Consider the following 19,671-nt stretch of genomic DNA (forward strand, 5'->3'; position numbering starts at 1 on the left):
ACCTGTTGGCTCTCTCTCCCGCAGCTTAGTATCCTCAGCACGGGCTGCACATAACTGGCAGTCGGGGGGAGGCCAGGCCCTTGTGTTACCCCTGGCGCAGTAGCTTGCATCGTTCATGGCCGGCTCCACTTGAATGTGGCGTGTGGTTTTGGGACCTGTCATCTGTGGCGTATGGAGCACACACCGGTTATCGGACTCGCAGCTGAGCACGCCGCCTACTTTACGCGGCAGTGGGGTAGAGGCAGTGGCGGCGACGGAGGCGTCACCTCTCAGCTTCGGCACAAGCTCTCTGCCTCTAGGGGGCCAATGCGGGACTGCGGGATGCTCCTCTGCGGTTCTGTGTTACATTGCATGGGCTAATAGCACGTGCCCTGTCGGAAGTTGTCGAAACCCCACCGGGGTGCGAAGGCTTAGAACCTCCGGTTTCCATGCCATACAAACTCCGGTCTCCGTCTGGGTGGTGTCTTGGCATCATCGCTGGCGCGTTAGGCTCCCTGTACATCACCGGTGGGCCCCCTGCAGGCCGACTGAGCAGGACTGAGTGTCAGTTATCAGCCGTATCGTGTACGGTATGATACGCAGTACGAATGTCGTCCATGTACCTCTTGCGGTCCTGCCTGCCTCCATCGGCCATCGTGGTATGGAGGCCGGACTGCTCAGCCTGAGCCTATCGCACTGGCAACACGCCCGTGGTCGTGCGCAGTTATGCTTGTCGTGCAATGCTGGCGCTCTGGCGCTAAGTTGACGCTGGTCCATCCCTGCCGTACTGTACACCAGTCACACGTTTGCAACCGGTCAATCACACACAAATAATCCGCCTTCTCAGTCTCCAACACGTAAGAAGCAAGACACATGTACAGCCCTCGACCCTACTTTCGCCCGTTCACACTGCCAGGCGACCTCCGCCCGCCGCCGGCCCCCCGTGCTTGGCTGCGGGTCTGCCGCACACTCGGCGTGTCCGCTACACCCGCTGCCGCCGCGTTGGCCTTCCGCCTCTTCGACTTCCGCGCAGTCTGCACGCCCTCCTCCTCCTCCCCATCTTCTGCCGCCGCCTCCTGGTGCCCCTGCCCCTGCAACCCAGCTGCCGCCGCCACATCCGCCTCCTCGGGCACCGGCGCAAGGGCCAGCTGCTGCGGCTTACCGCTGGACGTCTGTTGTTTATTACCGCTGCCGTCGACACCATCTGCAGCCTCCGCCTCCTGCCGGCGCCGCTTGCTCCGCGTAGACCTCCCGCCGCCGTCCGTCGCTGGCGTATCGGCCACGTGAGGGCCACCTGCTCCGACGGCATCGCCCGCAGTGGCGGCTTTGCGGCTGGAGCGGGTGCACCGTGTCGCCACCACAGGCGCTGCGGCTTGCGCGGGCGGGCCAACGGCGTCAGCCGCGACCTCAGCTGCGGGCTGCTGGCGCTCCGGCTGCGCCATGGCCTCCTGTGCCGGCTGCTCCTGCTCCCCAGCCCGCCCAGCTGCCTCCTCCTCTTCCTCCTCGGCCTGCTCCTCCTCCTCCTCCTCCTCCTCCTCCTCCTCCTCCTCCTCCTCCTCCTCCTCCTCCTTGTCGTCTGGCTTGGCAGCGGCCTTGCGGATCTTTCTGAACGCCTTGACAGCGCGCTTTGGCTTGCCACCGCCGCCACCGGCGCGCCCCTTGCGCTTTTTGTTTCCGCTGGAGCCGCCGGCATCTGCTTTTGGCTCCGCCCCTGCGTCCGGCTGCTCCTCAGCCTCAGCTGTGTCTGGCACAGCGGGCTCCGGTGCGGCAGCTGGCTTGGCCGCGGCCTCCGCCTCCATGGCAGCTGCAGGCTGCTGCTCCGCGGCCGCCGCCTGCTCCTGGCGGACCTCCGCCTCAGCCCCCTGCTCAAGTGCCGGCGCCTCGGCAGCGGCGGCCGCAGCCGCGTTGGCGCGCTTGCCACCCCCCTTCGCCTTCTTGCTCCTGGAGCCGCCTGCGGCCTTGGGCTTAGGCTCGGGCTGTACCTCGGCGGCTGCCGCAGCCTCCGCTGCCGCGCCACGGGGACCGTCAGTCTCCGCCACCACCTGCTCCGTCACAGGATCAGGCTGCTGTGCGGCCCCGGCTGCTTCAGCCTCGCCCCTCTCCGCGACCTCCTCCAGCCGCCGTGCCGCCAGCCCCAGCGGTACGACCACCGGCGCCGATTCCTGGTTGCCGCCACGGCGGTTGCTCCGGCGCAGGGTGCTGCGGCCTGCCTGTGCCCCGCTCCCTGGAGCGGCCACAGCAGCGGCTGCGGGAGAGGTGGCCACAGCCGCAGCCGCCGCAGATGGGCCGGCCTGGGGCAGCGCTGCTTGCGCTGCCGGCTCGTCAGCAGCTGCTGGAGCAGCAGCGGCGTCCTTTCGCTGCGGCTGCATCTGGCCCTGCTCCACCGCAGCGCCGGCCGCCGCCTCGGCCTCATCCGCCTTCCGCCGCCTGCACTGCTTGGAGCCGCCGGCAGCCGCCCCCCTGGACGACTTGCCGCTGGCCTTGCCACCCTTGCCGCGCCGACCGCTAGCTGCGGGTGCGTCCCCAGTCGCCGCTTCTGCGGCCTCTGCTTGCACCTCCTCCATACCAGCCACCCCCAACTCCGCCGCTGCGCCTTCCGCACCTGCGCTCTGCACCGCAGTCCTTGCCTCGGGCTCCGCTTCGGGCTTCTCATTGCGCCGCCGCTTCCGCTCCGGCGAGGTTACCTCCCGGTCAAGGTCAGCGGTGGCACCCTCGGCTGCCTCCGCTGCGGCCGCCAGGCCCCGGCGCAGGTCGGCAACACTGGTCTTGGAGACAGCCTTGGCGGCCGCGCCCTTGCTGGCAGCAGCACCGCCTGCCTCCACCTCCTCCTGTGGCGCCTGCTCACGGCCGCGCTTGGGCCGCTCCGGGCCGCCATGGCCCTTGCTCCCGGCTGCGGCGGCGCTGGCAGTGGCTGTGACGCCAGACGGCGCTGCAGCGGCGGCAGCGGCGAAGTGCGCGCTCGCCTTTACCGACGCACACGGCGCCGCTGCAGCGGCACCGGTGGCGGCCGGCGCGGAGGTGGTTGCGCCCACAGCACCGGCGGCAGCGGCCGCAACCGGGCCGATAGCAGTGCCCTGCACTGCAACAGAGGCGACGGACGCCGGCGGTGGCGCCTGGTGCCCCGTGCCGTCTCCGCACATGGAGTCAGCGCCGAGGGGTTGGGCTGCCGCCTTCGGGCTGCCGCCGAAGAGCTGCGCCACTGTGGTGTCAGCGGGGCGCTGCCCGTAGTTGTGCATGCTCGCGCCAGCAGCGCCCCCCGTTTTCACCGACATGCCACCAGTGGTGGTGCCAGCGGACTTGCCGTCTGCCGCCTTGCTCGCCGTCTGCGCTGTCCGTGGTTGAAGAGCCTGACTGTCGGTTCCGCCGCCGCCGCTCATGGGGCCTGCCGCAGGCGCTTTGGTGCCACCGGCGCTCATGACCTGTGACCGCCTCCCCGCTTTGATCTTGTCATACATGCTAGGCCCGAATGCAGGAGTTCTTGCGTCACCGGCGGCAGCGCCGTCCCGCTCCGCCCCTGCACCTGCCTCCGCGGCTGGCTGGCTACCGCCCGCGGCTCCCGCGTCCGCATCCGCGTCCGCCTTACGCCGAGCCTGGGCGGCCTCGACCTCAGCGTCTGCCGCCGGAAGGTTGCTGCCGACGGCCGCAGAACGCTCACTGGCCGAGCCCTGAGCCCGCTTGGGTTTGGATTTGGCAGAGGGCGTGGGCGCCGCCGAGGGACCAGCAGCATCTCGCGCAGCTGCCGCTGCTGCTGCGTCCGGTGCCACTGCAGTGTCGGCGGCCGGCAGGGCGCCAGCCTCGCCCGACGGTCCGGCCACGTCAGCCCCGTTCCCGTGCATCAGCTGCTCCTCCTCCTGCTGCTGCTCCTGCTGCTCAGCTACTGCCACCGCAGGTTGGGGTGGGGGCGCCACTGTGTCTAACACCGCAGCCACAGGGGCAGCGGCACCTGCGGCGGCTAGCTGGTCCTCCTGCACCGCCTCAGCCTCATGCGCGACCTCGTCCACCTGCTCCTGCCCCTCCCGCGCCGGCACCTGCTCACCCCCCTCCAAGTGCGGGCTAGCCGCGGGCGGCGGAGTCGCGCCCACGAACTGCAGGCCAGCCCCGGGGCCGACTGCGCCACCCGGCGCCATGGCACCAGCAGCGCCCACAGCCCCCGCCCGCGGTTGCGAGTCCTCCGCATCGTGCCCGTCGCCGTGCAGCGTGCTTGCTGGCCCGCCCGGCGGTTTGCTTTCAACGGGTGTGAACGGCTTCCCACGCCATACCATATCCGCCACGCCGGCCAGAATGCGCGCAAACGCGGACTTGCGGGTGCGGGTGTTGGGCTCCTGGCGGCCGGCAGCACTGCCTGGCCCGTCCTGCTGCTCCCGAGGACTCGCTGAAGCTCGTCGCTCGCGGCTGGCGCCCGTGGGTTGGGGCGTCGCCTTGGCAGCAGTGCGAGGCGACCTCCGCGGCGGGGCCGCCTCCAGCACTGCGGCAGGTGCGGCCTGTGCCTCGGCCTGCAGGACCAACGCGGTGGCTGCGGCGACAGCTGCCGCGGTCTCAGCGGCAGCCACCGCCACGGCCTCGGACAAATCCGCCAGCGCCCCCTCCTCCGCGGCCTCGGCGAGCACTGCAATGGCACTGCCCCCCGCCACCTCCTCCAACGCAACAACCACCTCTGCCGTCAGTGCCTGCTGCTGTTGCAGGACCTCAGCTACCGCCTCCGCCGCAGCGTCATCACTGGCACCCTGCTCCTGCTCCAGCACTTCCTCCTGTTGCTCCGGCTGCACCGCTCCGGGCTGCACGTCTGCCTCTTCCGCTTCCTCCATACGTGCGTCGGCAGCAGCCGCGCATCCCGCCGCGGCGCCTTCACCGCCGGTGGCCGCCTCCTTGGTCTGCTTGGTGGCCTTGCCGCCCGTTGCAGTTGCAGGCATCGCAGCGCCGCCCTCGCCGTCCTCGGCTGCGGCAGTGACCACCGCCTTGGGCTTTGCCAAACGTCGCAGAAGTGCTTCCGGATCAGGCAGCGGCTCGTGCAGTTGCGGGGAGGCAGCCTTGCCACCCCGGCGCGTGGTGCGAGTGCCGGCAGCGGTTGGGGGCACTGGCGGCGAGATAGCGGGTGGCAGTGCGGTGGCGGCACCTGCGGCAGGAGTGATGCTCTTGTTGCGTGCAGAGCGGCGGAGGGCCGTCGCACCAGCCGCTGCCGGCGTGGCACCCGCGGCATCGGCGGCACCGGTGCTAGGCCCTGCAGCAGCCTGCGGTGTGGCTGACGCCGCTGCTGTACGGCGCGTCATGCGCTTTGCGGCGCCGGGTGTGGGTGCCACGGCAGCAACGGCCGCTGCCGCAGCTGTCTGCTGCTCTGCCGCCTGTTGCTCCTGCGCGACGGCCGCGGGCTCCTGCACCGCCGGTTGCGCCACAGCGTCAGCCGCCTGCGCCACGTGGTCAGCGGGCTGTGGGGCCTCGTCCACCCCCTTGGCGCTCGGGCCTGGCTGCAGCGCTGCCGCCGCCACCGCCGCTGCAGCTGTATCTGGCGCCACCGCCTGCAGTGGCTGGGGTGCAGCGGCGCCGCGAGCTGCGGCCGGGCCGGGCAGGCCCGATGCCGCCGCGCTGCGGGCCTTGGGCGCCGTGGGCAGGTTGGAGCGGCCGGCGGCAGCACCGGCGAGCGGCGCCCGCTTTCTGTTAAGGCCTGGGACTCCCACTTTCAACGCGGCTGCGCCGGTGGGAATGCTGCTGCTGCTGCCGCCAGCCGCCGCGCCCACCAGCCGACGGGCCTGGGCGGACTGCAGTGCGGAGGCCGACGGCGGCTTGCCCACATCCACGCGGCTCGTCCGCACCGTGGGCTTCTTCGCGGAGGAGCAGGTCGCTGTCTCGGCGGTGTTGCTGGCGGCGGCACGCCGGGGCGAGCGCAAGTCATCATCCTCCTGCCCATCCCAGTCCTCGCCCTCCGGCCGCTTGCCAGCACTGTCCACCGAGTGCTCGTCCGCCTGCAGCCGCCGCGGCGGGCGGCCCTCCTCCTGCTCCTGCTTGTTATCGTGGGCGTCCTCGCCCGGGCAGCCATCCAGGGCGGGCTGCGCCTGCGGCTGCAGAGCCAGCAGGTCAAACACACCGCCCGGGCGAGCAGCGGCCGGCGCGAGGGCTTCCGTGGCGGCGGCGGCAGCAGCAGTAGTGGCGTCGCCGCCGGCAAGGCGAAGAACGCCGGGCTCGGCGGCTGCCGCGGCCGCGGCCACTGCCTGGGCGTCGGGCGCGGCAGCGACCCCGAACACCAGCAGGCCGGGCACTGCGGCCGGTGCGGCGCCCGAAGCAGCAGCAGCAGCAGCCTGGTGGGGAGGCTGAAGGGCGGCGGGCTGGGCGGTGGGCTTGAGGACCTGGTACGTGGGCACAGCGCCAAAGGGTCCGTCGCCGCCGGGGTTGTACTTGACCGCGCGGCCTGCGCGATGGCGTGATTGCATGGCATCGGGGAAACAATCATATTAAGCGTTTATTGCGGCGGGACCAAGCGGGCAACACGCACATTCGCCATTCAACCCAATTCCACGTCTCTTGTGCATATCGCTTCGGCTCTGTTTATACACTCACCCGCGCCGGCGTTAGCATCGTCCGCGTTCCCGAACAGGCCCCGCGTAACGTCCTCCGCACCGCCCTCCACGGCATCGCCGCCGGCTGTGCCCAGGCGCGCCCTGAAGCCCGCCGCACCGCCGCCGCGCTCCAGCAGCGGCGTGGGCCCCACCTCGTCCGGCGAGTCACTGGCGCCGGGCGGGCCGCGCGGACTGGGCGCCGGCAGGGGGCTCGCAGGCACCGCCACCACCGCACCGCCCTCGCCCGCCCGATGCAGCGCCCGATTCGCTGCGAGTCGCGCGCCGGCGCCAGCAGCCGCCTTGCCTGCGCCGGAGGCGGTAGCCGCAGCTCTTCGCTGCGGCGGCTGCGGCTGTGCTGGCGGCGGCGGCAGCGGAGAGGCCTCGCGCTCGAATCTGCCGGCCAGGTTTGCGGCGGCGGCACCGCACTTGTTCTTCAGCTTCTGCTCCTCCACCAGCGCGGCGCGCTGGGCTGGCGGCGGGTCTGCCGGCAGCGCAATGATCGGCCGCGAGATGAGCGCCGGCATCCTGTGTGGAGTCAAAGAGTGGCGTCAGCGGAGTGCGCACTTGCCGGCAAGTAACAGGTGAGGTAGCGAGCGCGGGCAAGGTGACATCATTGTGCACTGTGCCACATTCTTATTTTAAACTCCAACCACCCGCTGCATCATGCTCTCAACCTGCTCCGAGCCCGAGCCTTAAACCGAGCCCGCCGCCGCCCCAATTGCCTCATGGCCCCAGCACCCATTGCCACACCATGCCCAGGTGGCTCCGCCCCTCCCTCACATGTGCGCCGGGCGGGTGGGGTCCACTCGTGCTACGTGCTTGGCCACGCGGCCGCCCGCGCCCGTGACCACGCCGCGCCCGCCCGCCGCGGCCGCGGCGCCCGCCACCACCACCCCGCGCTGGCTGTCCACTTCCAGCACCTGCGCATGGGCGCGTGTTGATGTGTGTGCAGGTGTCAAGGAGGGAGGCATGGGTGTACAGGCATTGGTTAGCAGGGAGGGGGGATCCGTGCACAGCATTGCCGCAACAAGCGGCGTGTGCTTGCAACAACAAGAATGGGCAGCCAGCAAGAAAACACAACGCACCTGAGAGCCGCTGTGAATGCCGGAGCGACCAGCTCCGCCAGCAGCAGCAGCAGCACCACCACCGCCGCCGCCGCCAGCCGCACGGCCCGCGCCGGAGCCCTGCCGCTGCAGCTGCAGCTGCATCATACGCCCGCCCGCCACTGGGAACGGCCCGGCACCGGCCATGCCGCTGCCCGACAGCCCCCGACCCTGCGCGCCGGCGGCGCCGCCACCACGGCCAAAGGAGCCGGAGCCGCCGCGCCCCGACGCCGCCCGCAGCTCCGAGCCCGCGCCCAGCTGCGACGTCTCCGGCCTCTGCTGCTGGTGCTGTGTCGCGGCGTGCATGGCTGCGGCGTTGCGCTGCAGCCCCTCCAGCGCGTCCTTGGAAGCCTCCACGCCGCCGGCCTCCTCCATGCCAGCAGCCCAGTCCTCGTCCTCGTCCCTGCAGCAGCCCCGCCATCAGGTGTGGTCAGGTTTGGCGCGGCAGTGTGGAACAACGCGCCGCTAAGCACTTCCGTCGCAGCATTGCCTCGTCGTCAGGTCTCCTCTTGCGGCGACGACCACATCGTGCACCTACACCAAGCCCACGCACCATCGCGGCACGAACTCGACCTCGTTGGCTCCCTCCCGGTCCTCGCCCGCGTACGACACCGCCAGCAGCTCCAGCAGCCGGCACAGCCACGACTTGTCTGCGGGTGGGGTTGAGGGTGTAGCCATTCATGACTAGTTAAGGAAGTGGTAGACGGTAGGGTGGGGGTGTAGCCATTCATGCGAACGGTAGTTGGGGGGGGCCGAACGGGCATGGGGGGCGAGAGCAGTTTGCGGGCGGGATGCGGGCGGGAGGGCGACGTTGAAACACCTCGACCTACTGACACCAGACCAACCTAACCCGCAGCAAGTCCACACGAAACCACCCCCACCCCGCCCGCTCACCCCAGGCCGGCTTGAGGCGCTGCGTGATGAAGGCCTGCATGGCCGGCCGCCCCGCCACGTGCGCGCTGAGTGCCGGCACACAGGGGTCCAGCAGCTCCCGGAGCAGCTCTGTCAGCTGCCGCGGCGTGCGGCGCCGGTAGCCTGGGGACCGACAGGACGTGCGACGGCAGGGCGCAGCATGGTAATCTTAGCAACGCCCGAAGTATGCAGATGATGTGCCAATGTGCACACGGTAGCATCGGCCAATTGGTTCAGATACGAGCTGCCATGCCCGCTCAAACGCCCCCGCCCACCTAGCCTTCAGCACCCGGCCTTTCCCAGCTCACCCAGCAGCTCCACCCCACACATGAAGCGGCACGCCGCGAACAGCAGCGCGCACAGCTGCAGCCGCGGGCGGCCGCGCACGGCGCCGCGCTGCCACAGCGCCCCCAGCACGTCGCCCGCCCAGGCCTCCTGCAGCAGCTTGAACACCTGGGCGTAAGGGGGGAAGGCCGAGTCGGATGTGGGGCCGTGTGGGTTGGGACCATGGGGGGTTGGGATTGTGTGAAGGCAGTACTGCAGAATGCGGCAAGCGATGGCGGTGAGGCGGCGGTGAGCTCAGCGGCTGGCTTCGGTGGCACTGGCTGTGGGCCGGACGTACACGAGTGTGTCAAACTAGGGCAGGGCATGTACGGCACACACGCCTGGCAGGGCCTTGCCTCAACCCGAATCGCCCGCTCACTCACAGTGTCCAGGGATGCCGCCTCGTCGCCGTCTCCGGCGGCGGCCACATCCACCTCGCCAAACTCCTCACCCGTGGCCTCAGCCGACTGCAACGATCACACATACACAGGACCGGGCGGCAGAGCAGCAGCTGGGTGGCGGCGCCAAGTTGGCAGTTGGCACATAGGGTTACTGTGGAGCATGCGTAGGCCGATGTGCCCATCCTTGCGACTGGCTTCGCACACACACACACACACACACACACACACACACACACACACACACACACACACACACACACACACACACACACACACACACACACACACACACACACACACTTGCTGTTATACAAATGCCAAAGCAGCAGCACCGACGACGACACGCACCTGCATGCGCTCGCGCGACTTGGCCTCGGCGGCTCGCTGCTTCAGCACGCGGATGGCGTTGGCGACGGCGCGGTCGGTGGCGCTGTGGGTCGGGGGGGGGGAGGTCTTGTCTTGCAGCTGTGTTGTACATCAGACATATGCGTCGAGGTGCCCACTGTAGTCCACACGCTCCCAACCCCACAACCAGTGACCCATCACCTCCCATGTCACCCACCCCATGAGTGCCTCAACGGTCTCCTTGGCCGCCGCCCGCGCCTGCGCCAGGATCAGCTCCAGCGGCGGGCTCCAGCCGGGCACCTCGCGCTCGTCCGCAGTCAGCTCACGCGGCTTGCGCATGACTGCGCGGGGCGGGGCGGCGGGAGGTGAGGTGGCGCCAGGATAGAGCGGCGGTCCGTGACGGCAGGCCCCCTGCTCTGCAACCACCGTGCCGACCAGCTAACCCCACCCACCCACCCCCTGACCACACAAACGCAAGCCATACTCACACTTGCTGCGCATGCGGCTGCGCGGATCGCCCAGCTTGGGCCGCACCGCCGCGCCCTTGCCGGCCTTCTTCGCAGCGCCCTTGCCCTTGTCACCAGCGCCCGCATCGGGGCCAGCAGCCGCAGCCGCCGCGCCCGCCCCTCTGGGCGCCGACTCCGCCTCTACCTCTGCCAGGGCCTCCTCCTCAGATGGCAGCTGCGCCTGCGCCCGCTTGCGCTTTCTCTGCTCCCCTGCGGCCTCAGCCACCTCAATCGCCTCGGCCTCCGGCGCAGCTGCCGCCGCCTGCACGCGGTTTTCGCCCTGCTGGTCCCCGTCCTCGGCGCCGCCCTCGCCCTCGCGCGCCGACGGCTGCTGCTGCTGCTGCTGCAGTGACCGCCGCGCCTGCTGCTCTTCACGGCGCACGGCGGTCAGCAGCTCGCCCGCCACGAACTCGTGCATGCGCCTGCATGCACACCAGGGCAGAGTACGGGTTGAGGCGATGCCGAAGTGGGGCCGCGCTTATTGAAGCGTGGACCTTGCCCCCCCCTCCCCGCACGGAGTGGCTCTCCCCGAGTGAGCAGTACGCCCTCCTCTTCTCTCACAATGCATCCCTCGGAAGGCCCCCCCCCCATCCCCACCGCCACCACCACCGCCCCCCCGCCCCTGCCCCCTCGCTCACTCCTCGGCCGCCGCCATAAGCCCCAGCACGTCCAGCTGGTCGTCCGTCTCCACCATGGCCTTGGCGTGGTCGGCCTGCAGCGGCGAGGGGGGGGGAGGGGAGGGCGGTCCGGGAGAGGGATGGAGAACATAGGGAGGAAGGGGGGAGAAGGGCGCTTGGGGGAAGGCGCGGGGGCGGCAGGTGCCTGTCATTTGAATAGCTGTCATCTATACACAGCGGAGCTGCCGCTCAAGCCCACGCGGGCCTCTCACCTGCGCCTGCTTCTCCTCCAGTGACATGGGCGGCCACACCCAGCGGCTGCCTCCAACGGCGCCACCAGCACCGCCCACACCACCGGTGCCGCCGGCCCCGCCGCCGGGCGCGCCCATGCTGCCGCCGGCTCCGCCCGCGCCACCCTGCGAGTCGGCCTTGGCGGCACCCGCCTCCAGCACCTGACACACACACACACACACACACACACACACACACACACACATACACATACACACGAGGTGCAAGAAGAAACATGCAGGACGGGGTCAGTGGCGGGCTGCCGTAACCTGGCAGGGCCATGGGCCGCAAGAGCTCTCTTTGCGGGGGACACATCACAAGCCTTTCATGCCCACCTTCCCCATGCGCTTGCCCGCCGTGCGGCTGGCGTGGTAGCTGCCGGCAGCCGCAGCAGCCGTCGCGGCAGCAGCTGCCTCCGCGGCCGCCGACTGCGGGCGGGGCGGCGGCTTCGCCTGCGTGACCCGGATTAGCGGGGCAGGCGCAAGTGTGTAAGACGAATACAGGGTATCAAACCATGCAGGCGTACCGAACCATTGCAGGCGTGTATGAATTGCTGGTGACATCACAATGCGCCCCGTCGGCAGGCCACCGCATTCCGGCCAACCCGTTAGCCACTGCCCTGACCTACCCGCTTGGGAGGCTGCATGGGCAGCTGCGTCCCCTGGCCCCGCTGCACCGGCCCCGCCGTCTGCATTGACCTGCCCGCCGCCGCCGCGGCCGCTCCTGCTGCCGCCGTGCCCGCGCCTGGGGCACCGCTGCCTGCTGCCGGCCTACCGCCGCCGCCTGCGCCACCTCCTCCTGGGACCATTGGTGGCCTACTCGCATGGCTGCCTCCTCTTGCTGCCGGCGGTGCGTTGGCCTGGGCGCTCGCCGCCAGCGGCGCCCGGCCCCGGCCTACGGGCCCCCCTGCGCCCACCGCACCGCCCGCCGCGCCCGGCTTGTTGGCCAGTGCGTTGGCGGCCGCCGGCGCCACCAGCAGCAGCGGCGGCGGCGGCCGGCTCGCGTTGGCCAGGCCCTTCCTGGTCCACGCCGCCCCCGCCCCTGCTGCCGTGATAGCAGGGCCAGGGTTGCTGGGACCCGCGTTCCCCGGCTTCGTTAGCTTCTTGACTTGGTCTGCGAGTGTCGGGCGGGCATGCAGTAAAATTCTATGCGTTGCAGCCCTTTTTTGCAGTCAACAACGTGCATTGCCCATGCTAGGACGGACAGGGCTGGGGCGACCTCCAGCAGGCCCAAAAGCACTAGCAGTAGCATTGCTCAGTAAAGCACCCACAGCCGTCCCCGAGCTGCTTACCAGGTAGCTTTGCCAGAGGCGGCAGGTTGAGCTTGTGCGCCGAGCTCTCCTTCCTCAGGATGGTGCCCAGCAGCCTGCACCGCGAGCGGGACCCGGAAGGTCACAACACAACACAACATTACACGCAAGCGCCGCTGCCTGCGGACACACGGACAAGTAACCATGCAGATACCCGGCAGCCTCCTCTGGACACTGTCAGTCCGTGACCGTGCCGTAGTGCAGCCGCCCTCCCCTAAGCTCTCCTCCACCCACTTTTCCAGGTTGATGCTGCAGGAGTCGAGCCCCCAGGTGCGCCGGTACCACGCGCCGCCCTCAAACCAGTCCACGTACGGCTGGTGCTTGGCCATTGCCTTGCCCAGCGCGTCCACCACCAATCCAACAGCACCGCCCCCCGCCATCAGCCTCTCGCGTTCCTCCGCCACCGCCGGCGGCGGCACGACCAGGTTGCCCACGACGTAGCGCAGGAGCGCTGCGCGCAGTGCACCGAGGGCAGAGGTCGAGAGGGTCCAAAGCATGGCAGAACATTTCATCCCAACGCAATTCACGTCTCCAGGTCAATGCAGGTAACACACAAACATGCAAGGACACACACGTGCAGTGGCGGGTTCCAGAGGCGCACTCACGGTTGCCCACCACGACGCGGCGGGACCACAGGTATGCCACGGGCAGCAGCTGCAGCTGCAGGACCGGGTGGGTCGCCAGGCCCTCGGGCGGCACGTGCGAGCTGCGGGCCAAGAGGGGACGAGCAGCCCGGTTGGCATGAGTGTGTGGGTGTACGTGCGTGCACGCACCATCCACCCGCCACCCAACAGCTTAGCCCTGCCCAGCCGCACCCACACCCACCACAGCAACTGCATGAGTTGCTCCAGGGGCGGCGCCGTGTCCCCAGCCGGCGGCGGCGGCGGCAGCGCGCCGGTCGCCGCTGCCACCGCCAGCCGCCGCGCCTCCTCCTGGCGCTCCGCGTCCACGTGCACTGCAGGGAACCCGATGCAACAAGGTTATGGCAATTGCGTGAACTGCCGCATCCTAGCCCACTGTTGCTGCTGCTGTTCCGTTTGTAAACCCCGGCGTAGCAACCCCGGCTCCACGCACCTGCCATGTCCAGCAGGACAAAGGTGGCGGCGGTGCTCCGCAGCCATTCCACCTGCTCCGCCGGCAGCGGCGCAGCGGGCGGCACCGGCGCCGCGTCGCCTGTGGGGCAGCAGTGAACACGTGGCGACATTGAGACCCAGCGCCTGCCTCCGTGGCTGCCCTTGCTGTTCTCCCGTGCATGCCGCATCCCCTTTCTTTTCCGTCTATGCCTGGTAAGCCTGGTGGCACATCACGCGAACACTCCCGCAATCCCCTCGCCCCCGCCTGCTCACCCGGCGGCAGCGACTTGATACTGAGGATGATGGTGACCTTCTTGGAGCGGGAGCCTGCGCGAACACGACATCAGCCACGCCGGGATTGCAGCCCTCTGACCCCCGCTGTGGACCAGGCAAACATCTGTACCCAGCCGCCAGCTGCCCCGCGTCCCATGCGTTGGGTGCTGCTTTACCCCTCGCACACGCGCACATACGGGCGCGACGCATGGCTAGCTCGCACGACCACGCAACACACCAACCCATCCCCCAGCGGCTCGGCCCCGCCCCAGGATACGCACCCTGCTGGCTGACTCCCGCCATTGCCGCCGTCACGGCCATCTCCACGCTGACGCGCATGTGGGCGAGCCAGTCTCCGTTGACTGTTACGAGGCAGCGCGAGTGTTTGAGCACACGTGTGGGCATGAGAATACAGCATTGTATTGGGCGCATGGTTGGTTGAGGGTGGCTGCGCACGAAATCCTCAGCGTTTGCTTGTGCCGCTTTCCCGTGCCCGTGCCCGCGTCCCTCGGCGCCCTGCCTCATGCGCATTTGCAACCCGTCCGTCCCTGCCACCCCTAGGCTCTGTGTTGTGATATAGGCAGATGCGTGGGGCGGGCAAACTCACGTTCTTGAGTGTTTGCTACGCCGCTCGCGCGGTACTCGGTGAGCTTGTGCAACGCCGCCTGCTGCTCACGGAACACGTCTGTGGGCAGCCGCCCGTCCGCCTCCGGCCCCGGCTTGGCCATGCATAGCTTCGCGTTCAGTGTGTACTCCTGCCGCCTGCGCGGTTTGCATGCAGCCGGCGGGCGAGGTGACCAGGTTCGGAGGGCACCGGTGGGGCGCAAGGCTGCAGGCATGGTGCCTAAGGGCTGGGAACCGCGACGAGTCTCCTCTTCCTTTCTAGGCCAACTTACCCACGAGCATACCAGTGAAACGACACCGATGTGGGCACGTCCTCTACGTGCGAAAGGATCATACTCGTGCGCACGAAAGCCTCAGTAATTTGGTCTACTGTCAGCCGGTCGCTGTCTGCCGCTCCAGCAGCATCTTTTGGCATCGAGCCATCAGCCGATGGCTGTGAGGGGTCCTTCCAAAGCGGCAAGTCCATCTTATTGTCGACGAGGAGAAGGATGTCGTGCTCCCGCTCAGACAGCTGCGCCGGCGTGGCCAGCGGCTGCAGCGTCATTGCTTGCGCCATTATGTTAATAAAGTTGTGTCACAGTTTGCGAGCGGGCCGTCGCTGTCTACATAGTACGTTGGTCAATATTTGAATCATCGCTTTCGCGCGCAACTCGTGGCATGCTCAACGCTTAAGAGAAGTGCCATAAGTGCGTTATTCGCGATCCAAGTGCTTGAAGAGTCACAAGCAGCATCCAGGCAGTCAGCGCGTCGCCGGGCAGGGCCGTGCGATGCAATCACGATGGCCGGAATCGGAAACACAGGCACGCATACTGCGGCATGATAAGCCCGGGTGTGCTTGCGCTCTAAAACATATAACTTATGCTTAGCAGAAACAAGGTGGAGAGGCAATTGAGCGCTGGCGAGTAACGGAATTGTTTCACGTAATTTTCTACCTAGCGCGTCTTTTGCTGTAGAGAGGGCACAGTCCCCCTCATAACCACTATGCCTATGATACAGGCCAAAAGAGGACAGTAGTAGGAGTGTTAGTTCACAGGTTATTGCGGACAGGCCAGGGCAGGCCGCCTGGGTTACTCAGAGCCTTTACAGTGAAATGAATTCATGAATTCGTAGCGGAAGAAGCAGCCCGTCACTGGGGCTCGGTAAAACTGTATAGAGAGTGAGAATGCTGGCCGCGCTTTGCTGCCGGGAGTTTTCAGGCCGCTGATCATGGCGACAGTATTAGCGCTACATATCATATGGCTTGGCGGTTTGGCCAGCGTCGCGCTGGGGGCCGAGTGCTGGCGCTCATACCCGCAGTCGGGCCCCAACGCCTACCCTGACTGCCGCATCCTGAGCCCCGAGGTCGCGCTGCACTGGCGCGACGAGGGCGAGGGCATCACCTTTGCAATGGAGGTGGACGGGAGATACAGGTGAGCGCGCCCGCACGCGAACGTTTTCTTCACGAGTGACGTGAGAGTGTGTGTCGAAGTCCCCCGCCCACCTGCCCGCCCACACGCCGGTCCAAACTGCTGCCGTTCGCACTGTGTGGCAACGGTTGAACGGCGCCGGCCTTCGTTGGCCCATGTTACTTAATGTCGTACGGCAGCCGGCCACGGCATTTCAGCCCAACCTCAAGCGCAAGCCGTTTGCGCCTGCACCCGTGCCTCGCTACACTGCCCCTGCCCCTTCACGCACCACCTCCGACCCCAGTGCTCTGACCCCTTGGCCCCGCGCCCCCCTCAAACCCCTTCCAAACCCCTTAACCCCTTTACCCCCCAGCTGGCTGGGCGTGGGCATCTCCGAGGCGGGCGGCATGCTGGCCGCCGACATGGCCGTGGTGCGCCTCAACGCCAGCAGCGGCGCCTGGGCCGCAGGCGACTACTGGAGCACCGGCTTCGAGCGCCCGCGCCTGGACGTCAGCCCGCAGCTGGCGGCGGACGTGCGGGCCGCGGAGGGCGGGGCGGCGGGCGGCAGTAGCAGTGGCAGTAGCAGTGCAGGCAGTGGCGGGGGTCGGGCGGCGGGTCAGGACGTGGTGCTGCTATCCGCGGGGCACCTGCAGGTCGGCGTGGCGGCAGGCGGCAGCGACACCAACACCAACACCACCGTGACCAACGTGACCAACGTGGCCACCACCACCACCACCACTATGACCACGGCAGAGTTCTGGCGGCCCCTGGACACGTGCGACCCGCTGCAGGACATGAGGTGGGCGCGCGTATGCGTGTGCCCGCGTGTGCAGGGTGTGTGGGGGGGGAGGATGAGTGGGTGAGTGGGCGTGGATGGGTGTGACTGCGTGTTTAGGGTGTGCGCGTGGGGGGCGGGGTACGCGGGGCCGGCTAGTCTAGAGGGCGCCTTGGGAGGCAAGAGTTGAACACGCGGGCGCAGCGGAGGTGGCGGCAGTGTGGATGCCTTGGGACTAGCAAGCCCTAGCCTAGGAGGTAGAGACGCCCGGACCCCGCAGGTCCCGGGCCCCCGTGGGAACGCCGGCCCGCCCCTGGCACTCTGCCCACTGTTCCACAGGCAGCGTCCCGCCTGCATGTTTGCTAATGGGAATGGCACGCCCCAACCCCATGCCCCAACCCCACCCCCGCATCCCTCCCCCAGGATCCTGCGCGGCACCACCGCCTACGTCATCTTTGCGTACGGCACCGCCTGGGCGCAACACGACCCCGACCACCGCGGCACTGCCCAGCTGGTGCTGGTGCCGCTGCTGCTGCCGGGGGATAGCGACGGCGCAGGCGGCGGGCAGCAGCAGGGGCTGGTGGCACAGCGGGCAGCGGCCGACAACGCGTCGCCCGGCCCAGCTCCCGCCCCCGGCCCCGAAAGCACCGCCGCCGCCACCACCATCACTGCCACTAGCGGCACTGACAGCAGCAGCGGCAGTAGCAGCAACAGCAGCAGCAGCAGCGGCAGTAGCAGCAACAGCAGCAGCAGCGGCAGTGGCACCTGGGAGGTGCGCATGCAGGGGCTGGAGGTGCCGCCAGTGCCCACCAGCTACCTGTGCCGACACTTCCAAGTGCCCAACCCGGTGAGGCCGGGCGGGTGGAGGCCGGGTGAGAGGCCGGGTGAGCACACATGAACGTCGCGCCTGCATGGACGGCCTCTCGCCATCTCTTGGCATTCTAGGCCGGGCGCTTGTTTTCTTAATGTGTACCTTTGACGTGTTTGTAACGTGTGTTACAATCTGAATTGTTTCTTGTGTGTGCGCGCGCAATCGCAGGACGTGAAGGCGCACGTGACGCACTGGGAGGTGCTGGTGGACGCGGCCGTGTCGCGGCACGTGCACCACATGATCATCTACGCCTGCAGCCCCGCGCCCAGCCCGCCGCGACAGCTGTACAGCTGCAGCGGCATGGACGCCAACTGCCAGGTGGGAGCCAGTGAGGGGGGCGGGGGTATGGGTATCGGGTGGAGGGAAGGGCACTGGGGAAAGGGTCGGGTGTGTGTTTATGGTGGCGGTGTGGGTTGTGGCGGTGGCGGTGTGGGTGGTGGCGGTGGCGGTGGCGGTGGCGGTGGCGGTGGCGGTGGCGGACGGAGGCAGGGGTTTGGGGGGGGGGGGCAGTACAGGGCAGAGCCCTGCCATGCATGCGTGCTGGAAGTGTGACACACACGCCTGCGCCGCCTTTCACCAGCGGCGTACTGGTACGCACACGTGTCCCGCCCCGCCCCGCCCCGCCCCAGGCCTTCTACCTGCTGTGGGCCCCCGGCAGCACGGGGGGTGAGGCGCCGCCCGAGGCGGGCTACGCACTGGGCGGCGACAGCGGAGTGACCTGGGTGGCGCTGCAGGTGGGCGCGGGGGGCGGGGCGGTGTGTGGGGGGTGGTGTGGGGCAGGGCCGGGAGGGGCCAGGGAGTGTGAAGGGACAGGTGGGGCTGCAGGTGGATACATAGAAATGTAAGCGAGTAAATGTAAGCTAGTGTGATGCATGTCCCACGTCGCCTCAGGTGCACTAAAAGCGCCGCAGACACATGCCATGATCACGAACTCCCAAACATACGCCGCAGGGTCCCAACCGCACACACGCACACACACACACACACACACACACACACACAAACACACAAACACACACACACGTGACACAAAACACACATGACACAAAACACAAACCACACAAACATGCCCCCCCCCAGGTGCACTACACCAACCCCGACCAGGTGTCGGGGCTGGTGGACAGCAGCGGCTTCCGGCTGCACACCGTGTGGGGCGGCGGCCCCGGCGGCCTGCGCCCCCACGACATGGGCGTGCTGGCGCTGGGCTCCGTCACCTTCGCGCTGCCGCCCCGCACACCCGACTACAGCGCGCCGCCCAACCTGTGCCCCGCCGCCTGCACGGCGCGGCTGCCGGGGCCGCTGACGCTCATCTGGAGCGGCTTCCACATGCACACGCTGGGCAAGAGGATGAGCACACGGGTGCGGGCGCGTGCGCGTGTGTGGGGAGGGGGAGGGGGAGGGGGGGAAGGGGGAGGGCGTTGTAGATACCAGCCCAAACTAAATCAGGAGTGGGGGGGGCTCGGGGCTGTGTGGGTGGATGGGGTTGCACGGGTCGCATGAAAGTGTAGCGGTGGGGGGCTGGGGGTGGGTACAGGGGGTACATAGGCAGGGTTTGGATGCAGCCGCAGGTAGCTGCGGGGCGGGGCTGGGGGCAGGCGGGGGCACTGTTCGTGAAAAGGGCATGCTGGGATGTCACAGCCTTTCCTGGCACGCATTTCATCTCTGTCCATGTCTTTGCTCCCACCACCCCCCGCAGTGGTTCCGTGACGGCAAGGAGTTGGCGCCGCTGGGGGAGCGCCGCCAGTACTCATTCGACTACCAGGTGAGCAGCCGCCAGGCCGCCAGCCGCCAGACCGCCACCTCCCCACTGAGACCTATCTCGTTGGCCACGGGCAAATAACCCACCCCCCACCCCCGCTGTACCGCTTCTCCAACCATCCTTGCAATCCCCACCACCCCCTAACCCCTAACCCCCGCCCCCCCCCCCAGGGCGCCTCCTACACCGACGCCGCCTCCAACCAGCTGCTGCCCGGCGACGAGCTGCTCACCTCGTGCAGCTGGGACAGCAGCGGCCGACCCAACGTCACCACATTCGGCGAGGCCACCAGCGATGAGATGTGCTTCAACTTCGTGTCGGTGAGCGCGCGCGCCGTGCAGGGGGGGCGTGTGGGTGGGTGTAGGGGGGTGTGGGGGGGCGCGTGTTCCAGAGCACAAGCATGGCAGTGCGTGCTGTGTGTATGGGGGGGGCGGCGGTAATGCTCTGGTGAGAATTGGAGGTGTGGGTGTGAGTGCGGGCGCGGGTGCGGGAACTGGTGCGGTGCGGGTTCTGTGAGCCCAACTCTGCCCCCTCCACCTCAGCCGCCTCCGCCCCCTGACCCCCGCCCGCTGCGCACCC

At 68.5% G+C, this 19,671-nt stretch overlaps 2 protein-coding genes across 2 annotated transcripts in view; one reads left to right on the plus strand and one right to left on the minus strand.

Annotated features, from left to right (window-relative positions):
• Positions 1-330: 330 nt before the first annotated feature.
• Positions 331-14,989, minus strand: CHLRE_12g556653v5 (uncharacterized protein). Its single transcript, XM_043069096.1, has 24 exons — positions 14,578-14,989; positions 14,289-14,443; positions 13,963-14,043; positions 13,682-13,735; positions 13,410-13,508; positions 13,161-13,290; positions 12,941-13,041; positions 12,570-12,786; positions 12,318-12,391; positions 11,655-12,139; positions 11,362-11,478; positions 11,008-11,187; positions 10,757-10,830; positions 10,101-10,540; positions 9,830-9,953; positions 9,616-9,697; positions 9,250-9,333; positions 8,851-8,995; positions 8,525-8,665; positions 8,184-8,280; positions 7,613-8,033; positions 7,308-7,447; positions 6,529-7,052; positions 331-6,379 (listed from the first exon to the last, which is right to left on the minus strand). The coding sequence occupies exons 1-24, from the start codon at positions 14,859-14,861 to the stop codon at positions 870-872; spliced, it is 9,759 nt and encodes a 3,252-aa protein (XP_042919274.1). The 5' UTR covers positions 14,862-14,989; the 3' UTR covers positions 331-869.
• Positions 14,990-15,169: 180 nt separating this feature from the next.
• The window catches only part of CHLRE_12g557078v5 (uncharacterized protein), a 7,220-nt gene continuing 2,718 nt past the window's right edge, over positions 15,170-19,671 (plus strand). Inside the window, exons 1-8 of the mRNA XM_043069111.1 lie at positions 15,170-15,714; positions 16,064-16,489; positions 16,889-17,312; positions 17,505-17,654; positions 17,966-18,070; positions 18,417-18,695; positions 19,033-19,098; positions 19,266-19,412. Of these exons, the coding sequence (XP_042919275.1) occupies positions 15,512-15,714; positions 16,064-16,489; positions 16,889-17,312; positions 17,505-17,654; positions 17,966-18,070; positions 18,417-18,695; positions 19,033-19,098; positions 19,266-19,412 (1,800 nt within the window). The 5' untranslated portion in view covers positions 15,170-15,511. The remainder of the gene's footprint in view (positions 15,715-16,063; positions 16,490-16,888; positions 17,313-17,504; positions 17,655-17,965; positions 18,071-18,416; positions 18,696-19,032; positions 19,099-19,265; positions 19,413-19,671) is intronic.

This window comes from Chlamydomonas reinhardtii, chromosome 12, assembly GCF_000002595.2.
Source record: "Chlamydomonas reinhardtii strain CC-503 cw92 mt+ chromosome 12, whole genome shotgun sequence".
NCBI classification, from domain to species: Eukaryota; Viridiplantae; Chlorophyta; class Chlorophyceae; order Chlamydomonadales; family Chlamydomonadaceae; genus Chlamydomonas; species Chlamydomonas reinhardtii.